General features: G+C 47.1%; 1 protein-coding gene across 1 annotated transcript in view; it reads right to left on the bottom strand.

Annotated features, from left to right (window-relative positions):
• The window catches only part of LOC145406813 (homeobox protein dve-1-like), a 296,902-nt gene that overhangs the window by 215,585 nt on the left and 59,067 nt on the right, over positions 1-22,250 (bottom strand). The window contains exon 2 of the mRNA XM_080277909.1: positions 20,767-20,923. Coding sequence (XP_080134035.1) covers positions 20,767-20,923 — 157 coding nt within the window. The remainder of the gene's footprint in view (positions 1-20,766; positions 20,924-22,250) is intronic.

Raw genomic sequence — 22,250 nt, 5'->3', positions numbered from 1 at the left:
ATTTTAATCAACTAGGGAAAGATTTCTTGTATTGACAGGATTTAGTGATTATTGTATCTAAACTCCCCTGGCTCGAAGTACCTCCAGTAAATACGGTAAATAAACAAATAAATAAAAAAAACGAAAAAATACAATAAATGAACCTGTTAAGGGGTTACAGACAAAATAAACCACTGGGAAAGAAAGCTCCTTCGCCATCACGAATGCAGGCCTCAGTCCCTTCAGCCCAAGGACGTCTTTTCAGTGTTATTCGCATTGCAGTCAGACGATTTTATGCAGCCTGAGAGGGACATTTTGAAGGGATGGGGTCAGATACGCCTTTCATCAACCCATTCACTACTACAGTATACACACTTTTACTTGGATTAACACTGCCATCTCTCCATTTTGAACACAAAATCGTAACACTAGATAAACCCTACAAAGGAAAGGATATAGAACCATAGCATTATCTTTTTCTGTCGCATTTATGTGAAAAAAGCTGCAAAAAGCCGAATGCAAGAGCCACCTCAAGATTTAAAAAAAAAAAAAAGTCTGGCTGCGTCAAATACAAAATAAAAGTACAGTCTATTGAGGGGGTTACTATTCAAGTCTGACAACCTAGAAAGACTCCAGATCTGTGTATCAATGCAACTACCACGTAACTCAACAACATTACCATCACCATCAACAACAACGCTATCGACAACACTTTCCTCACCAGACTTTTGACAAAACTTAAAGCGCAGGTGGAGGCAAAATCTGGCCGACAGGTGCAATCCAATTAGCTTGTCTTCATTTTTTGTGTGCACTATACGCACATCCGGCAAGAGATGGAAGCATGTAAGCAAGCAAAAATAATAAAATACACATACAAACATACACACATACATACACACAGCTATAGTATTTGCGCATACACACGTCAGGACGGGAAACGTGTTTACAAGGTACATTAAAATAAACACACGCATAAAAACAAAAAATCACCATAAACAGATAAAAAGATGAGAAATAAAGGAAATTGCAAACACGTAAACAATGCATGCACTCAAGAATAAAGAGATATACACATTGAGAAAAAGTTCAACATACGGAGATCGAGGCAAGATTAAAAATATACAAACAAGCAAACATCACACACACACACACACACACACACACACACACACACACACACACACACACACACACACACACACACACACACAGCGTTGAGGAGAGCCCCACACCTAAATCCAGGTAGCTTGTGGTATAATTTGTCATATACACGGATGAGACTAAATTGCTCCCTCTGTGACCCGCCACTCCACCCCCTTCCCTTCCCCTCACCACCTCACTTTGTTTCTCTGTTCTCATCCCTGACCTCCCCCTCACCCTTCCCCCATTTCTCTCTCGGTCCTCATCCCCACCCGCCTATACCCTACACATTTCCTTCTCCACTTCCCTTCCCTATCCCCACACATTCCTCCCTCATTTCCTTTCCCACACCAAGTCTTTCTCTCCCTGCTTCACCCTTTTTCAGCATTTTTATCCCCCTCCTCCTCTTTGTTCTTCTACTCTACCCCCACCATCCCCTCTCTCCCTATCCCTTCCCCATCTATCTCTATTGTCTCCTTTATGTTTTACCCACCCACTCCCTTTCCTTCTCTCACTCTCTACTCGCACCCCCACCCATTCCTCATGGTCATCACCGATCCCCCACATCTCTGCACTCCATTCTCACCCCTATTCCATTACGTACAGCATCCCTTCTCTCATCCTCTTATCATCCACCCACCCACCCTATCCGTTTCATCCTGCCTAACCCCCTTCACTTTACGTCTTTATACCCACTCCCTTGCCCATCCCCTCTCTTTTCCCATCCTCTCCTTATCTCCCCATCCCAAACCATTATTCCCTACTCATCCTCCCCCATCCTTGCTGCTGCTTCTCCCCCTCCTTCTTTGTTTTTTTATTCTCATTCCCTCATACACTCCCTTCCTAATTCCTGTTCCCATCCATCCATCCATCCATTTCTCTATCTATGCCCCACCTCCTACAACCTCCCTTCCTACATCTTTTCGTTTTCTCCTTTTTCCCCAAACAACTCCTCCCACCCCAGTGTTCCCTCTCCATCTCAGCCCCCATCCCAACTTTTTTTTCCTCCCCTATCTCACCCTCATCCACCCAAGTCACCCCTCCATCCCCTGCTAGTTCCTGTATCATCACCCCCACCGACACCTCTTTCTCCCTCTATATATCCCCACCTCCACTCCCAAGTTCTCCCCTCTCGCCCCCATCCTTTCCCACCCACCCACCAACACCCTCCCCAGCGTTGGTCAGCACACCCACCTCGCAAATGGAAGGGCCTGTCGAAGCCCTAATGGAGATTTTTTGCCCTTGTTCCGTTCACCGTGCAGTACTTGGGGACCTAGTTGTAACATCGACTGTTGGTGGTCGTGTTCTAAAGGGTGACTGGGAACTGGCAAAAATGACTGCCTTCCTTAATGATCCTCTTGCTGTCCATTGGCGTACACCTAACACTTCTTGCTATCCTCTCTCTCTCTCTCTCTCTCTCTCTCTCTCTCTCTCACACACACACACACACACACACACACACACACAAACTTTCTAATACTTTCTTCCAATACATCCCTCTTTCTCTCTCTCTTTCTCTCTCTCTCTCTCTCTCTCTCTCTCTCTCTCTCTCTCTCACACACACACACACACACACACACACACATTTCCAAATATTATCTTCCTGCACATTCTTTTCTCTCTCTCTCTCTCTCTCTCTCTCTCTCTCTCTCTCTCTCTCTCAAAAAGTGCAGTCTACCCTCTTTCGTCTGGCCTGCCCGTGTCAAACTGAATGCGTTATATCATTTCGCTCCGGGGGTTATGATGCCGCTGTGGATGTGGATGTGGGGGAGGTGTGTGGGTGTGGAGTGGGTAAAAGTGAGGGAGGTGAGAGTATGGATGTGGATGTGGTTATATGCATGGATATGGATGAGGTTAGAAGTATGGATGTGGATGTGGTTATATGCATGGATATGGATGAGGTTAGAAGTATGGATGTGGATGTGGTTAGAAGTATGGTGTGTGTGGATTGGGTTTAAGTGAGGGTGGTGAGAGTATGGATGTGGATGTGGTTAGAAGTATGGATGTGGATGGGGTTACAAGTATGGATGTGGATGTGGTTACAAGTATGGATGTGGATGTGGTTAGAAGTATGGTGTGTGTGGATTGGGTTTAAGTGAGGGTGGTGAGAGTATGGATGTGGATGTGGTTAGAAGTATGGATGTGGATGGGGTTAGAAGTATGGATGTGGATGTGGTTAGAAGTATGGATGTGGATGTGAGTATAAGTAATGTGGAAGTGAGTGTGGATGTGGGCGTGGGTGTGGGTAAGGTATGAGTCATTATATTTCCAAACGTGGCTGCTGGTGACTGACTGCGCATGTGGAATGTGAGTGAGGGTGTGAATGTGAGTGAGGGTGTGGGTGTGCATGAGTGTGGGTGTGCATGAGTGTGGGTATGCTTCAGGGCGTGGGTGTGGGTGAGGGTGTGAGTGAGGGTGTGAGTGTGGGTGTGAGTGAGGGTGTGAGTGTGGGTGTGAGTGAGGGTGTGAGTGTGGGCGTGAGTGAGGGTGTGGGTGTGCGTGAGGATGCAGGTGTGTGAGGGTGTGGGTGTGCATGTGGGTATAACTGTACGTGGAGATGAGGGTGTGCGTGAGGGTGTCATGTTGGTTCAAGTACTGAGGGGGGAAGAGGATGAATGTGGATGCAAGGATACTGTAGTTGAGTGAGTGCGTGAATGAATATGTGAGCTTAATAATGGCTGTATGAATGAGTGAATGAGTTGGTGAGTGGAGTAAGAGTATGAAGCATGAATGAGTAAATTAGCAAGTGAAGAACCAGATGAAAATGGGAATAAGTGAGGAAACGTGAGAGGAAATGAGGCTATGAGTAAAAAGGCGAAGATGACAGAGAAAGAGAGAGAGAGAGAGAGAGAGAGAGAGACGGGATAGAGTAAAAAAATGTAGTAATGAGAGGGAAAGCTGTAAGAGGCAGGGAGGGAGGGAGGGAAGGAGGGGAAAGAACTGTACAGTAAGTGTGATGAAAGGGAAAGAAGAAAAGAGGAAAAAGGGGGAAAGGGGTAGTTAGCAGAGAAGACGAGGGAAATTAGATGAGACTTGGTAATGATAACTAGCAAACACACACACACACACACACACACACACACACACACACACACACACACACACACACACACACAACAGAGAGAGAGAGAGGGGGGAGGGGGGGACGGGGAGGGGGAAAAGAGAGGGGTAGAGAAGAGGAGAGAAGAAGAAAAAAGAGAAGCAAGGAGAAAAAAAAAAGAGGAGAGGATGGACGAGAGAGAGAGAGAGAAAAATTAAAGAGAAAGACGGAAATTAAGAGAACCGAGAGCTAGAAAATATTATAATCACAAAATCTAAGAATAAGCAAAAATCAGACAAATGAATGAATAAAAACTGAAGACAAGGAGTAAAAACATAAAGACTAGATATCTGATAAGGAGTAAAGGTACAAAAACGAAGGCATATACAGAGAAGGGAGGGAAGGCAGAGGGGAGGAAGAGGGAGGCTGGGAAAGACGGGAGAGGAGGGGAAAGATCAGGTAACGGCAAAGCAGTAAGACACAATTTAAAAAAAAAACTGAGTAACCACACACACACACACACAGACACAGACACACACACACACACACACACACACACACACACACACACACACACACACACGAAAAAGATAACGGAGGTGTGAGAGAGGTAAGAGGGAAAGGAGGAAAACGGAAGAAGAATGATAGAAAAGGGGAGAGATAGTGATGAAAGAAAACTGACGAAAAAAAAAAAATCCTAAGTAAAAAGAAACAAACCGAGAGAGGGAGGGGTGAGGGGGTGAGGGGGAGGGGTGAGGGGGTGAGAGGTACGGAGGGGGAGGGGTGAGGGGGTGAGGGGGAGGGGTGAGGGGGTGTGAGGTACGGAGGGGGAGGGGGGTGGGGGTGAGAGGTACGGAGGGGTAGGGGTGAAGGGGTGTGAGGTACGGAGGGGAGGGGTGAGGGGGTGAGAGGTACGGAGGGGGAGGGGTGAGGGGGTGAGAGGTACGGAGGGGGAGGGGTGAGGGGGTGAGAGGTACGGAGGGGGAGGGGTGAGGGGGTGAGAGGTACGGAGGGGGAGGGGTGAGGGGGTGAGAGGTACGGAGGGGGAGGGGTGATGGGAGAGGGCCGGGTGGGTGAGTGAGATAGCCCCAGATAGCACCGATACAGACGATAGCCGCCAGGAGATAGGGTGGCCAGGGTGTGTGTGTGTGTGTGCAGGTAATCACGTATGCAGTACCAACCTCCTTAGAAACAAATGACACACACCCAGGCAAAATTTTAACACCGCCACCGGGATGACGTCTTGTGGTTTATTTCCGATGCCACCACAACATTATATTTAGCTTTGTGGAGACTCTTCGTCGTGGAGCGGATGAACCCCTTCAATCCGAGAACGTACCAGTACTTTATAGTGTATTCTGGATTTCCCTTAAGTAAAGTCCCCTAGGGCTCTAATGAACATTAAACCTCGTTCATTTCGTCAGGTTTAGGCAAAGTTAAGTAACATTTTGTGGAGGAGCGGCAGCAGGAACTAGAAAGCACTCAGAGAGCGCATACCTCCGCCAATGCCATTGCAGGATCAGGATCCACCCCAAAATTTAATCAGTTCTTTCTTGGCCCATGGCCCATCCTTCAACAAAATTCATTGAAATTCATTGAGAACTTTTACAGACATCGTGTGGACAAACGAACAGACAGACAAACACAGGTGAATACATAACCTCCTCCAAGTTCGTTGGCGGAGGTAATAGGAGTAAAGATGTCATCAGAATGAAGGCGTTGAGGGAGTAGAAACAAAGCTGGGGAGGGGGGGGCAACAAAGGGCTGCTAAGCAAAGAATGTCAGACAGGTCATTCCAGTAATATGGGCTAGTTAAGTTACAGTATTTAACAGGAAATAGTATGGCAAGTAGTAATTTGCGCCGTTCACTACGATCCGCCTCTACACACCTCACTAGACGTCTGGCGGCAGCAAGAACAAAATGAATGATGCCATTGTCCTAAACAGGTAAAGTGCTACATTTCCCACAACTCCTGCCATTGCCAGGTTTTCACTAAGCCCAACAAAACAGTGTGGTGGCAGCAACGACAAAATACAAGCACGTCATCGCACTGAGGTGATGCGGCTACAAAGTGTCTCACCCTCTGACCCCATGAACCCAGTGACGTATTATGTATTAAGGGTGAGAGAGTGAGGGTGGGGGTGGGGGTGGGGGTGGGAATGGGAATGAGGGTGGGGTGGGGATGGAGGTGAGGGTGAGGGTGGGGGTGGGGGTGGGGGTGAGGGTGGGATGGGGATGAGGGTGAGGGTGAGGGTGGGGATAGGGTGGAGGTGGGAGAGAAGGTGAAGGTGAGGGTGTGGGTGGGGAAGGCGTGGGTGGGATTGGGGTGGGGGAGGGGGAGAGGTTGAGGTGGGGAAGGCGTGGGTGGGATTGGGGTGGGGGAGGGGGAGATGGTGAGGTGGGGGAGGTAGCGAGGGTGGGGTGCGGGAGGGGGCAAGGATGGGGTTGGGGGGGTGGGGGTGGGATGTGGATGAGGGTGAGGGTGAGTAGTGGTGGTAAAGGTAAGGGGTGAGGGCAAAGGTGATAGTGGGGGTAAGGGTGAGAGGCGTGAGTGTGGCCGAGGGAGAAAGCTCTAAACAATTCTAAGTACTCGTAGGTAGACAGGAAGACGAGATAAGCAGGTAAGTACAGTAAGTAGGTGGCTGGGTGTGTAGATAAGTAGGTAGGTAATTACGTAGGTAGGTACGTGAATAGGGTACAGCTATATTATGTAAGTATGTATGTATGTATGTAAGTGGATGAAAGGCTAGACGGCAGGAGGGTACGGAAGTCGGTGCGTCGGTAGACAGGCAAGTTAGAAGATACAGTAGGTATGTGAAAAAATCGTTAACTAGTTACTGTGGTTAAGTAGACGGGAAACCTGTTATGTACGGCAGTCAGGTAAGCTGGGTAGGTTAATAGGAATGGTAGGCAGGTAGTTAAGCAGATAGGTAGGCAGGGAGACTAGTAGGTAGGCTGGCAAGTAAGCAGACAGGTAGGTGAATAAGATGGCAGGAACAGCAAGTAGGTAGGTAAGTAGATAAGTCGACAGGTAGGCAGATATGTCAGTCGGTAGGAATACTGGTGGACGAATTAGTACATGTGTGACCGAGAGGGAAAGCCAGATGGGGGAGGGGAGAGAGAGAGAGAGAGAGAGAGAGAGAGAGAGAGAGAGAGGGGGGGGGAAGGGGGGAAGGAGAGGGATAGCTATGATAAGCAACAGAAGCGTGTGAACCAGCTCTCTCTCATTGCCCCCTACTCCTTCACTCCCATGATTTAATCCCCTCCCTTCCTCCCAAACTCTCCCTCTCTTCCAGCCTCATTCCCATTCTCTCCCAGTCGATCCTCCTCTCTCCATTCCTCCCTCCAGCCATCCCCCTCCCCTTCCTCCGGTCCATTCCTCCCCATCTCTGCCTCCCATCCTTCCGTACCGCTCACGTTTTGCTGTTCTTGACATTTACCTTCGATTGTATTCCTTTATCAATGTCTGACTTCCTTTGTGACCTATGTTTTCCGCTGTATTGCTTTGCTGATATCCTTCTACGTACTCATGTTATTAACTTCCTTTTGTTGTTTTCTGTTGTACTCCTTTTGTTGATGCTTGTACTCCTCTGCTGCTGATGCTCTAACTTTGTTTGTACTTCTCTGATATATTCCTTCCTTGTTTCCTTCACATGGACTCATTTGTTGATCTTTTGACCTCCTCTGTACACCTGTGTTGATGTTATGACTTCCCTTGGACACCTTTGCACTTGTTTAGAGTCCTTTGTATTCCTTTGCTGATCTTTTGACTTCCTTCGTAATCGTAGATTGACAAGAGCACTCCTTTGTACTCCTTCACCTCTACCAATCTCACTCCCTTCCACCCTCCTTCCATCGTCTTCCTAAATTACTTCCATTCCGTCGTTTCCTCCAAGAATCACACTTTCACCACCCTCTTGCTGCCGGTCACTACGTCGGAAGGAAAGGTGGGTATGGAAGAGCTTTCAATCATTTTCCCTCCTCTTTTCTTTCCCTCCCCTCCCTCCTCCCTATCATTCCTTCCTTCCTCTACAAATCCTCCCCCAGATTCCTCCACAACCCCACTCCTTACCCACACCCCATTCCCAATCCCCCCTCTCCCTCACACCTTCACTTCAAACATCTCTCACCATCCACTGCATTTCCCTCCCAGCAGCTCACCTCATCATTCCCCTCTTTCTTTCTCCAACTATATCCCCCCTTCTACACCCAAAAAGGGAGTTTCCCCCTCCTTACGTTCACTCCTTCCTCCCTAATCCCCTCAACAAACCACAGCAATTCCCCCATTCTAAGCACGGGGCCGGATCACCCCAGGCTTACTTACCTGAATTCTCATTCTATTTCCCCATCTAAAGAATCCCTATTCCTCCGCCTCAGTTCCTTCCCCAACTCCCCCAAATCCCCTCAGTAATCCCCCTCTCTTTCTTCCCCAGCCTCATGCCATCCCACTCTTTCCCACGTAGCCTACTCATTCCTTCCTTGCCCCCTCCCCCTTCCCATCCCTCCCCCCTCCTCCTTACTTCCCCTCAGCCCCCCAAAATCCCCCCATCCCCCCAGTAATCCCTCCCCCCAGTCTGAGCACGGGGCCGGATCACCCCCGGATTACTCACCTAGATTTCTTTTGATTAATTAACTCCGGGTCCCGCTGGCTCTCGCATCGAACACAATTTTTTTTTACCTATATATATAACTTTTTTTTTTTAGCTTATTTTTTTTTCTCGTCCCCCCACCCCCCCGTAGTTGGAATCTGGTGTCCCGGTTTTATGATATATATTTTAGGGAGAGGTCTGAAGGGAGGGGGGGGGGTAAGGGGAGGCTTGGGGGTAGGTGATTAGGGATTGTGTGAATTAAGAACTGCTGTGATTTATGACATATTTTAGGGGCAGATCTGAAAGGTAAGGGGTAAAGGTGGGAAAGGGGGTAAGGGGATAATGGGTAGAGGGAGAAGGAGGGCAGGGGGAGAGGAGTATAAAAGGGAAGAGGAATGAAAGGGTAAGGGTGAGAAGAGGGAAGAGGAGTAAAGGAATAAGGATGGGAAAAAAGGGTGGTGAGGGGAAAACGAGTAAGGGTGGGAAAGGGGTAAGGGTGGAAAAGGGTGGGAAAAGAGGGGAAAATGGGAGAGTAAGCGGGTAAAGGGGCACGAGTGAGAAAAAAAGGGGAAGATGGAAAGCAAGATACAGATTTTTCAGGGCAGCTGTGAAAGGGGGTAAGGAGGGGGTTGGGGGTGATTAGCGATTGGGTGATTAAGAACTGCTATGCTTTATTATGGTCTGGGCTGTAATAATTTTGGTGCTGGACTGATTAGCTGGTATATATATGTGTGTATGTACTTGTTATATGTGGGAGTTTTTATTCGTCTATCTGTCTGTCTAACAACCTATCTATCTGTCTATCTACCCATATCATTATCATCATCACTACTGGTAATATTTTTTTCTGTCGGGGAATTTTCTGAATTCATCTATCTATTTAGTATTATTAGCATTTTTATTTAGTATCACCGAATACTATTAAACTATTTATAAATTGACTGTTAGAGACTGGACTCTGAGGATGCGCTGATCAGTCCATTCCTGAGTCCCAGAAGTCCTCTCTCTCTCTCTCTCTCTCTCTCTCTCTCACACACACACACACACACACACACACACACACACACACACACACACACACACACACACACACACACACCACCGCTTGGTCATTAATACCGAACCGTCTATATTTAAGGCTTAATATGGTCGGACTATCTCATTCACAACTGCTGTGAAGGTAAAAACGTTATCTTTTTTCTTTTTCTTTTTGTTTTTGTTTTTGCATATCGGAGAGCCTTGTGGAAGATTGGTTATGAGGTACATTTCAGTGCAGTTCCAACCCTCACTCTGTTCCATGTCTCAGACGGGAACGAATCTGGGGGTATGACCAGCAGCCCACTCCTCTACCACCTGGCCACCACCTCCCCCTCACCTCCTTCGGGACAGGCATCAGAGGCAAAAGGAAATCCTGATGGCATTTCCCCTCTCACCCCCAAACCGCACACTGTAACCCTTCCAGCAATGACGTCGCTTTTACAATATTCTTTCCCCCGCCAGACGATTTTACGCAGCCTGAGGATCCCTTGCCGGACTGGAGGGGTTAGATATACCTTTATTTAATCCCTCCATTATTAGACATCCTTCCTAAGTTCAGTAAATCGTCTGGTGGTAGCATGATACAAAAAAAGTGCTCGGGGTAAGGGGGTTAAAGAACAAGCTTATATATACAAAAACCAAACGCAACTCTCTCTCTCTCTCTCTCTCTCTCTCTCTCTCTCTCTCTCTCTCTCTCTCTCTCTCTCTCTCTCTCTCTCTCTCGCCAAACCATTCCCATCCCTCTCACACATCAGCACCTCTCCCCCCTCCTTTATTTTTCATTCCAACTCCTTTCCCTTCCTCTCTCCCCTGTCTCCCCTCCTCTCCCTCCACATTCTGATTCACCTCTTTTCTCCTCCACTCCTCTCATTTCCTTTCCCCTCCTCTCTCTCCATCCTCTGATCTCTCATCCCTTTTCTCCCCTTCCACATCCACTTCCCCTCCTCTCCCTCTTCTCCCCTTCTCATCTCTCTCCTTTCCTCCCATTCCTTCCCATTCCTCCCTTTTCCTCCTCACCTCCTGTTCATCTATCCCTCCTCTTCCCTGTCCCCTCATTTCCCTCCCCATTCTAATTCCTCATTCCTCCCACAAACTATCTCTCCTCTCCCCTTCCCTCCAAACTCCCTTACTTTCCCTCTACATCCGCATTCCCCTCAGATACCTCTCCTTTCATTCCCCCCCCCCCCACATCCCCCTTTCCTTCTCTCCTTGCACACTCTAATTCCTCATCCCATCTCCTCTCCCTGCCAGTTCCCCTCCTCTTCCCACCACATCCTAATTCCCCTCAGATACCTCCCCTCCCCTCCCTTCTCCCCTCCCTACATTTTTCCCCCCTTTAATCACACAGGAATTAGTTGCTCATGTTACCAATCGTGGTATTATAACCAATTAGATTAAAATCCCTGCATAGCTGTATTGAGAACGCCACCCCTCTCTCTCCCCTCACCCCTCACCCTCCCCTCATTCACTCGTCTCTACTTTGCTTTCCCTCCCTTTCTCCTCGCATCCCTCACCCCCTCCTTATTTTCCTCTCCCCTTTTATTCCTTCTGCTTCTCCCTACCTCCCTGCTTCCCTCCTCCCTCCCCTCATCCCTCTCTCCTTTGTACTCTCCCCCTCATTCCCTCGTCTCTGCTTTACCTTCCCTCCCCCCCTCATCATCTCTTCACTGTCTCCCCCGATAACCTTCTGTCTCTTCTATCCTTTTCCCCTTTTCTCACCTCACGTCTTCCCTCCCATCACCCTTTCGTCTCTCCTTTACCTCCTCCCTCCCTCCCTCCTTCCTCGCTCACCTCCCTCCGGCCTCCCCCCAGCCATCTCTTTACCTTCTGTCACCTCCCTCTCTCCCTTCCCCTTCCCCACTCATTCTCTCTACCTTTCCCTTCACACATTTTTCTCTTTCTTTCCCTTCCTCAATCTATCCACCTTTTATATACAGTATTCACCTCTCTTCCTCCCTTCCCCCCTCACTCCCTCTACCTTTATACTCTCTCTCTCTCTCTCTCTCTCTCTCTCTCCCTCCCTTTACATATGCCTACACCATTCTTCCTCTGCTTTCCCTCCCTTCAATCCTTCCTTTACCTTTCCCCTCATTCATTCACCTGTTCCTGACCCTCTCTGTACCCACTGTCATTTCCATATATCCCAATCCCTTCTCCCCTCTCCCCCCTCCCCTCTCACCCTTTTTACCCCTATTTTTCCCCTACTTTTCCCCTCTCACACTAATGTCTGTTTTTCCATCTCTTTACATCTCTCCTCTCATCCCTCCACCCCTACCCTTCTCCTCATATAATTCTCTTTCACACTTCTTTCACACTCTTCTCTTCCTTCTCCGCATAGCTGTCTCTTCCCCCCTCTCTCGTCTCCCCTTCACCTCTCCCCTTCTCTCACAAGCTTCACCTCAGCCTCTCACCTGTCCCCACATTAATTCCTCCTTTTCCCTGCCTTCAACCTTCCCCTCACCTTCTCACTTCCATCACTCATTCCTCTCCCTCCTCTTCATCTCCTGCTCCCCTCTCCTCCTCACTCCCGTCATTTATTACACTTTTCCTATCTCCCCCTCCCCCTTCAACTCCCATTTTTCCCTTCCTTACTCCCTCATCCCCTGCACCGTTCGCCTCAATCACTTCATTTACTGTCATCGCCCCTCTCCCTCACCATCTCCTCTCCCCACTCCGTCATTCCTTCCTTTATCGCCCCGCTCTCCCTCCACCCCTCCCTTGTTCCCCTTCACATCGCCCCCTGTCCTCCTGTTCTCTGCTTCGTCTCCCCCCACTCTACTTTCTTTCCGTCTGTTCCATCCTCTTTCTCTCCTTCTCTGCCTCTTTTTAATCCTTCCATCTCTACCTTCACCCCATTTCCCCTCTCCCTCTATCCCCTCCTCTTTTCATCACCTCATCCAGTATTTTTGTTCCTTCATTCTCCCCTCTTACCTTCTCTCCTTCACCTTTCCCCTCATCCTTGTCTATCACTTCAGCTATACCCCTCGCATCTCCCCTTCCCTCACGCTGACGTTTCTTCTCCTCCCCTCCTCCTCTTTACTCCATCCCCGCTCACTCTTTCCCCTCGTCCTTCCTCTCCTCCTCTAATTTGCCTCTCCACTCTCTCTTCCTCACTCCTCTTTCCTTCCCTTCCCCCATCCCCTATTTTTCTCCTCCTCCCCTTAAAATGCGTAATCTAACAAACACACACACACACACACACACACACACACACACACACACACACACACACACACACACACACACACACACACACACACACACAACCTCCCTCTTCCCTTCCCTCCCACCCCCCTCTCTCTCCTACTCACCTGGTGTGTAATGTATGGAAGTAAAAGAAAGGAGGAGAGGGGAGAAGAAGTGAAGGTAGCGGGGAGAAAGGAAAACAAAGGGGAGAAGGGAAGGGAAATAAGAAGGTGAGAGGGGAGAAGGGAGGGGAAATAAAAGGGGGAGAGGGGAGATGGAAGGGGAAAATGAGGTGGAGTGAGAAATGAAAAAGATGTGATCGGAGAGAAGGGGAAGGGAAGGGTAGGCATGTAGTAGGTAGGCAGGTAGGTAGGCAGGACGAGGAGGCAGAGGAGTACAAAGGAAAGCAAACAGCTATCGCGGCTGTTTGGTATAGGAAAGGCTGTAACAAACAAAACTATTTTATCAGTTAGGGACAAGGATAGAAATGTAGGAAGGAGAGAGAGAGAGAGAGAGAGAGAGAGAGAGAGAGAGAGAGAGAGAGAGAGAGAGAGAGAGAGAGAGAGATGCGTGCTTTAACCTGAGAATTAAGACTTCCCTCTTTCCTCCCTCATCCCTCCCCTTTTCTCTCCCCTTCTCCTAACTCACAAATTCTTCCTCCCTCCTTCCCTGTCTCTCAAATTCCCCACTATCTTTCCCTCACGTCTCCTACTCCATCAACGCCCTCCCTGTTTCCTCACTCCTACTCCTCCCTTCCCTAACACCCTTACCTCTCATTCCCATGCCTCTCCCCTTCCCTCCCCTGTCATCTCTCCCCTGCCTATCCCCTCTTCCTCCCTTTAGCCACCCCTTACCTCTCTTCTGTCTTTCCCCTCCCTTTCCCCCTAACTTTCCCTCCCTCCCCTTTCATATCTTTCCTCTGCCTCTCCCCTTACTCTCCCCTCACTACTTCTACCTATCTTCCTCCTGCCTTCTCCCTCCCCATCCCGCTCCCTCCTGGTGCTACAGATCGGCCCTCCCTCCCTATCCTGACTACAGTCACATTTTCAAATATCATTCAGGCTACAACTAGACGGTTTTATTCAGCTCAGCACGGATCTCTTGTTTTGAAGGGTCAACCAAACCTAGACTGAAGCCTACCAGTTCCCAGGCCAAAATTGAGTAGTAAAAAAAAAAAAAAAAAAAAAAAAAACGCTTCCTCGGCTTTAAGGTGCTAAAGGGTAAAGTCAAAGGGTGGTTTAGGAGGGCATGACAGAAAAAAGACACAGACGGTGACACAGAAGACAGCGAAAGTAGACAGTGATACGAAGGTAAAGTCCCGGGGGATGGGGGAGTTAAGGGCAGACTATCTTTCAAGGCACACACGGTGAGATTTTTTTTTTTTTTTGTCTGTTACAGACAGGCATTGGTTTGTAAACATGCGTCTGGTGAACTGTTCCAGTCAGTGGGACTGGAACCCACCACTCCAGGACATCCCTTGAATATGAGCCCAATACCAGACTGACCAAGTCACCGAGTAGCGCTCCCTATCTTCTTCATTACCCATATTCGTACTCTCGATTTTACTTTCACCCTTCTCATTTTCCTCCTTTTTTCCCCACAGTTTCCCTCTCCATATCCAACCTTTCCCACTCTCTAACACCTCTCTCCTCCCCTCCTTTCTTCCCCCTATCTCTCCTCTCTACCTCCACCACTCCCCATCCTCCCTTCCCCTCCCCTTGTCTCCTTATTACCTTTCTCCTCTCCTTCTCGGCTCCATCTCCTGCTTCTCCCCTCTTTCTTCTTCCACTACTACACTGATCGTCGCCTAACGAAAAAGATATCTTAGTCTTCTTTGTAACTAACAGCCTCAAAAGGACTACCAGGTGTGCTGTTGTTTGCTTTCTTTGATTATTCTTTACACTCTACCTCCTGTCTCCCTAATGCTTCCTTTCCTCTACCTGGAAACTCCCCCTCTCCTTCCTACAATTGTCCTCTCTCCCCACCATTCTCCTCCACCTCTCTCCTATTCCCTACTCCTCCTCTTCCTCCATCCCCTCCCCCCGGTGCCGTGGTGGTGGTGTGGCGGTGGTGCCTCTCATTATTAGCAGATCAAGTGGTGGCGGCCGCCTCAGAGCCACCGGTAACAACCTCTCCAGTTTTATTCCACAACACATAATTATCAGTTTTAAGCTCTACCTCTTACCCACCCCCACTCCCCCTTCCCACAGCCACGTCCCCCCGCCCCCTCCCCCTCCTTACCTCCATTAGTCCCTTCTCGATTCTACTTTCCACCCCTCCCCCCGTCCCCCAACCCTCCAACCTTACTGTTCGCCTCCTCCCCTCCTCACCTCACCCATCTTTTTTCCTCCTCCTCTCACCCCTTACAAAGGAGTAAAAAGGTGTACAAAGGATGGCAAACAACAAGATACCTATTCGTTCTTACGCGACTGTTTGTTACAAAGAAGACTGTGCTTATGACATCTAAATCTATGAGCTGATGATAAGGACAGCACTGCAAGAAGGCCTTTTTCTCTCTCCTTTCCCCCTTTCTCCTCAGTTTTAGCTTCCCCTTCCCCTCCCGCATCCCCATTTCTTCTCATCCTCCTCTGTTCTCTCTTCTCCGTGGCGCCTCTCTCCCCGTCCCCTCGATTCTACTTCCCCCCCTCCAACTCTCATCATCTCCCCTCCCTCCCCTCTCCTGAATATCATTTTCCTCCCATCCATTATTTTCTCCTAGACTCTGTTTCCCCATTTCCCTTCCCCCATCCCCATATCTTCTCATTCTCTTCTTGTCTTTCCAGCTTCCTTCACTCGCAGGCCAATCCAACCTCCCCTCCCAATCCCCCACTACAGAAGAGTAACTAGTTTTAAGATCTCCAGTTCACCCCACCCCCATCGCCTCCTTTCTCCTCGATCTTACTTCCTCCCCTCACCCACTCCTCCCCATCCACTATCCCACTAGTTTCCAGCTCTCATATCCTTCCCCTCTCCTCATTCCCTCCACCCTTCTTCCCCCGATCCCTTCCCTTCTCTCTGCTCCGTTACTCTCCCCTTATTCCCCCCACCCTCACTTTAAGCTGCCTTGCTCCACCCCATCCCCCATCCCCTCCTACCCCCATTTTCTCATCACAGTAAATATTATCGGTGTTAAAGTCTCTACTCCCCCTACCCTTTCCCCTTCCCACCCCACTGTAATTACCTCTCTTCCCTCTTCTCTTCTCCTTCCCCTCAAGCATCTCCCTCTTCCCACTTTAAGGAAAAAAACAGTATAAGTTACGAGTTGCCCTCTCCCTTCTCCCCTTTCCCCTTTTCCCCTCCCACCTCCTCTCTCTTCCACTCATTTCCTTTCTCTTCTTCCACTCCTTTTTGCAACCACTTCCTTACTCCCAAGGTATTTCTTACTCCTTCATTACGTGAAAGTTTTCCAGCTAAATAAATCGTCTGGCTGTTGGCAACAAATGATCGTGCAGCGGTGGTCATAATATAATAATCTTGCCATTGCCAGAATTAAATCGTCTGGCTGTAGCCATAACAAAATAATCAGACGATAACCTAGACGGGGTACGGTTCTTCCTCCTCTTCATCCCCTTAAAACTTCACTCGTCCTCTCTCTTTCTACAGTCCTTCAACAAAAGCTCTTTTCTCACTCACCCCTTCCCTGTTCTTTCCTCTCACCCCTCCCCTCTCTCCCCCCTTTCCCTCAGATCTTCACATCTGCCAACCCCCCCCCCCACCAGAGAAAAATCACCAGACCTCTCCTCCTTCCTTCCCCCCAACCCAACCCCCACACAAAAAAATTGGGGGGATGGGGGGAAGAAGAGAAGGGGTTCTTAACTGAGTCTCCCCCTATTTTTCTTTTCCTGTAATCGGGGAATTTTTCGCTAATTATTCTTTCCATGATTTGTGCTTAGTCGGGATTTTTTTCATTTTTTTGTAAGTCAAATGTCGCTTTTTTTGCGTCAGAAATCCTTTTTTTTTTTTTTTTCTTTTTTTTTCCCCCTTTTTATAAGTGTCGAGGGTGCATGGTCAGTGAGTGTTTTGGTGCTTGATGTTGTGGTGGTGATATTGTTGTGTTGGTAATGTTGCTGTGGTGGTGGTGGTGGTGGTGTTTTAATTGCTGTTGTGGTGGTGTTTTTGTTGTTGTTGTGATGGTGATGATGTGCTTGTAATTGCTGCTGAGACTGTGTTGTGTTACTGCTGCTGCTGCTGTTGTTGTGGTGGTGGTGGTATTGCTGCGACTGTTGTTAGTGTTACTGATGTGTTTATTATTACTGTATTTCTGCGGTTGTAGTGATGGTCGCGTTGTTGTTGCTGTTCATGTTGCTCTTGTGGTACTGCTGCTGGTGCTCTGGACGAAGTCTTTCTTGTTAATGTTGGTGCTGTTGTTGTTGCTGTTGTTGCTGTTGTTGTTGTTGTTGTTGTTGGTGGTGGTGGTGGTCGTTGTAATGGAGGTATTGGTGGTGGTGTTGGTGTTACTCTGTTGTTGTTGTTGTACTGATGGTGGTATAGGTGTTGTTATGACTTGCTGTTGTTGTTGAGGGTAATAATAATAATAATAATAATAATAATAATAATAATAATAATAATAATAATAATAATGATAATAATACAATAATAATAATAATAATAATAATAATAATAATAATAATAATTAGTAATAAATAATAATAATAACAATAATAATAATAATAATAATAATAATAATAATAATAATAATAATAACAATAATAATAATAATAATAATATAGTAATACCGTATAATTGACGTCTATGATGGTGGTGTTTTTGTTGGTGAAAATGGCGGTATCAGTATGGATGTCCAATACAGTTACATGTTTTTGTTGTTCATGTTCCTTTTTTTCTTTTTCTCTTTTATTTAATTAACGTTTCAAAATTATTCCAATGATATTAGCACTGACAATATTACTCACACTGTTGCTGTTGTTGAGGGGAGAGAGTCAATCCACCTCAGTGACAGCAATAGAATCCTCACACACAGCCCATAACACACACAAAATCTCGACACCTCCTACACAACCCTGAATCCCTCCCCTAAGTCTTGAGGGAGGGGGGGGGGATTCTACTAACAGTCTGAACCCAACTCCAACCCCCAAACCTACAGCCAGCCCTCAGTCGGCAACCCCACCCCCTCTAAAAAATAAAAAAATAAATAAATGAACAATAAAGCAAGTTAATCAAGCGTATAATCCGAAACACTTAATCCCCCAAATCCCTCCCCACCAAAATCCCTAAAGACCACACTACTGAAACTAATCCTTCAAACGTAAATCCTCTACGAAACACAGACCAGAGTATGCAGACCTGAAGCGTATACTGAGAAAAAATAATGGCATGTTCCCAAACCTATCTGCAGGAAACTCCCATCACATTACTATCCCCCTACAACCGAGAGAGAGAGAGTGTGTGTGTGTGTGTGTGTGTGTGTGTGTGTGTGTGTGTGTGTGTGTGTGTGTGTGTGTGTGTGTGTGTGTGTGTGTGTGTGTGTGTGTGTGTGTGTGTGTGTGTGTGTGTGTGTGTGTGTGTGTGTGTGTGTGTGTGTGTGTGTGTGTGTGTGTGTGTGCCGTATACAAAAAATAACCTAATCCCAATACAACTTACATAAAATCTCGAAATCACTCTAAAAACCTAAAACCATCCAAAAATACGAACACACACACACACACACACACACACACACACACACACACACACACACACACACACACACACAGTACCAAACCCCCAGAAACCCTCACGATTATCAATCCTTTCACTGCGACGCACCTTCTTTTACTATCTTGGTGCCACAGTCGGCGGGCTTAATTTCACTTCACGGGGACCTGGTGTGGTGCAGGAGCTACTGAAGGCAATATCCAACCCGCCCCGTCACCAAAGCATCTCCTAATTTGAAGAATATCGTGACAGAGGCAAGAATAAAAACGAAAATGACAAAAACTCGGAGCCATATCGAAGGTATTGAATCTTGACCGTGAGATATCATTCAAGAAAGCCACTATACTGCAAGAGCTACTCAAGGCTATATCTAATTCCTCCATTTCCACATTATTTCTCTGAACCTGTCTGGAAGGAGCAAGACACACATCACTGTACTGAAAGGTTGAGAAACACATAAACCATCCCACATAACCACAGTCTACCCACAAAAACTTCCTTCAACCTGAGGATGTAATTTCTGTTTTATTTTCTGGTACCAGACGAGATTATTCAGCGTGGTAAAGCCTCTTAGTTGAAAAGGAAAAGTTATTTCAAAGGTATCTCCAGTTAGAGGTTAGAATAAACGGAATAAAATCGTCTGGAGATACCTAGAATAAATCCAGAATACGTCACTGGACTAAATGGATTACACTCCGATACCAGACCACCCAAATTTCAAACAATTTAAATCATAAACGTATGAAAACCGAACTATTACTTAAACACACACACACACACACACACACACACACACACACACACACACACACACACACACACACACACACACACACACACACACACACACACAAGCTCCCACAATTACTGAAATAAACCACAATCCACCCCACAGGAACCCACCATATCACCAAACACCGAGACTCACTTAACCCAAAGCCCCGTAGCGTTACAACCCCTCTAAACTCCCCAGTCCTTCTTCAAAATTACACTGTCACCGAATATAACAAGAATCAACTGCCTCAATCCCCAAACACTTTATAAACCTCGCTAGCGATTCATTAAAAAATCAATCAATCTAAACTAATACCATCCTCCCCCCTCAAAAAAAAAAAAAAAAAAAAAAAAATCCCTCAACTCACATAAATCCTTTTCGACGTTTAAATCTTGAAAAATCCCTAAATCCTAAACCTACTCCAAAACCACCACACCACACCTCGTCCATATCGCTAAAACAAACCTTAACCCTCCACACCCTGACTAACCCCAAACACTTCCCCCCCATAAACGCACAATACCAACACGCAAGCCGTCGACTCACCTACATATTGGTGTTTATTGGGTATACAACCTCAACCCCCAAATAAAAACTGAACCAAGCCTAATCCATACATCAAAATTCCTCTCAAAACACACACACACACACACACACACACACACACACACACACACACACACACACACACACACACACACACACACAGGCAATGGTTTTCTTAGACAACTTTAAAACCCCAAACACAACCTAACCCCTAAACCAAGCCCCCTCCCCCCAAAAAGATAAAGCTCACAAAACCAAGACCAAACACGCTAAAGTCAACCCAAAGCCCAGTGAATCACCTACGGGCACCGGTTTAGGGCTTGCGTCTGGCTCCCCTACCAATGGGATGAGGGATTGGCGCCCAGGTGAGTCACTGATCAGGTGCGACGCTCTCTCTCTCTCTCTCTCTCTCACACACACACACACACACACACACACACACACACACAAACACACACACACACACACACACACACACACACACACAACCGATAATAAAAAAAAAATCTTACACTCCATAAAAGCCTACACTTGATCAAGAACACAACTTTCACCCCACAACAGAATGACCTAACCCCAAAAAACATCAATTAAAAAAAAACACTGTAGGTCATTAACAGCCTTAAAACCCTCCAAAACCATGCCCCACTCAAAACCACAGAAAACCAACATGAAAAGAGCCCCATAAAGAAATAAAAACTTCCATGTCCTTAAAACAGACCTTAAAAACACCCCAGAACCCAACCCAAACAATACCTTCCCCCCCTCAGTAAATAAATAAACAAACAAACAAATACATAAACCCCGTGTGACTCACCTACGGGCATGGGCTTTGGGCTTGCGTCTGGCTCCCTGACCAATGGGATGGGGGACTGCCTGCCGGGCGAGTCCCCATTGGTCAGGTGCGCCGGCGGGGGGTCTCGGGCTGTTGCTTCTTCCGCCCGCCCATTGGACCGTTCCGCGCTGCCCTCCCGCTGTGGGGGTAGAGAAGGGACAGGGTTAATGGGTGTGGGTGGTGGGCTCTGTCGGGATGGGGTTATACGGGTGAGTTTCATGGGGTAGGTGACGTCTTGGACATGTGAGGTTTATGAAAAGTCAAGTGATTCAGCTAGGTTAAGTTGGGCTATACTAGGTTAGGTACGGTTAGATTTGGTTGGTTAGCCTGGATCAGGTTAGGGTTAATTTGGAAGGATTAAGTGGATTTTATAGGTCTGGGTTTAATCAAGACATAAGTAGGGCTTTATGTAAATGGTGGACAGATGGGAGGGACGGATAATTTGTGTTGGACATATAAGTATTTTTTGTGTGTGGTTGGACTTATGTAGGTGGGTAAGATGGGGGTTGGGCGTGGCTTTTCTGGGGCTGGAAAGGTTATGTCAATGGGGGATATATGGGTGGGTTCTGTGCGGTCGGGTATAAATATGGGGGTTTGGTGAGGTCTTACACAGGTGAGGGTTGGACGTGGGAAGGGGTTTATTGTGCTGCGTTTGGTGAGATTGTAAATAGGGTACTGACAACTGGAAGTGGGGCAGGTGGGGGTTTTGTCGGGGGTATAGGTCGGTGTAGGTGTGGGGTTTTAATGCAATAATGCAACAGTTAATAACAGTTAACATTAGTAATGCCCTGAAAGAGAGAGAGAGAGAGAGAGAGAGAGAGAGAGAGAGAGAGAGAGAGAGAGAGAGAGAGAGAGAGAGAGAGAGAGAGAGAGAGAGAGAGAGAGAGAGAGAGAGAGAGAGAGAGAGAGAGAGAAATGGGATAAATGAAACAGTTGAAATACTGTAAAATAATGAATGATAAATAGGGCCTACGAAGATAACCTTGCTAACGAAAACACTAATGCTTCTGTACTACACATATATGATACTGGTAGTTATTTCATCAGTTGCTATATATGGCAAGTAGCTGGACTGTTATTATAATTACCATGAAAAGTTGGCTACTATCTTGTTACTACTGCTCCTACCAGTACAATTACTACGACTACCTCAACGGTATTACTACTACTGCTACTACTGCCACGACTACCAAAGTGCAACTGTTGCTGTTCCTCTTCTCTATCTTCTGTTATCATCATCATCATCGTCATCATTCATCATCATCATCATCAAACATCATCATCATCAATCATCATCATCATTATTATTATTATTATAATTATTATTATTATTATTATATTTACATTCAAAAGTATTAAGAACATATTGAGTAGATGGGAAGTTGTTGAATGCTGTGAGATGTATATATGATGGTGCTAAGACTGCAGTGCGTGTAGATGGTGAACTGAGTGAACTTTTCTCTTTG

This window comes from Coenobita brevimanus, chromosome 71 (assembly GCF_032717465.1).
Source record: "Coenobita brevimanus isolate Jiangsu-jjx chromosome 71, ASM3271746v2, whole genome shotgun sequence".
Taxonomy (NCBI): Eukaryota; Metazoa; Arthropoda; class Malacostraca; order Decapoda; family Coenobitidae; genus Coenobita; species Coenobita brevimanus.
Note: the sequence above shows the minus strand (reverse complement) of the source record. Positions and strands in the feature narration are given on the sequence as shown.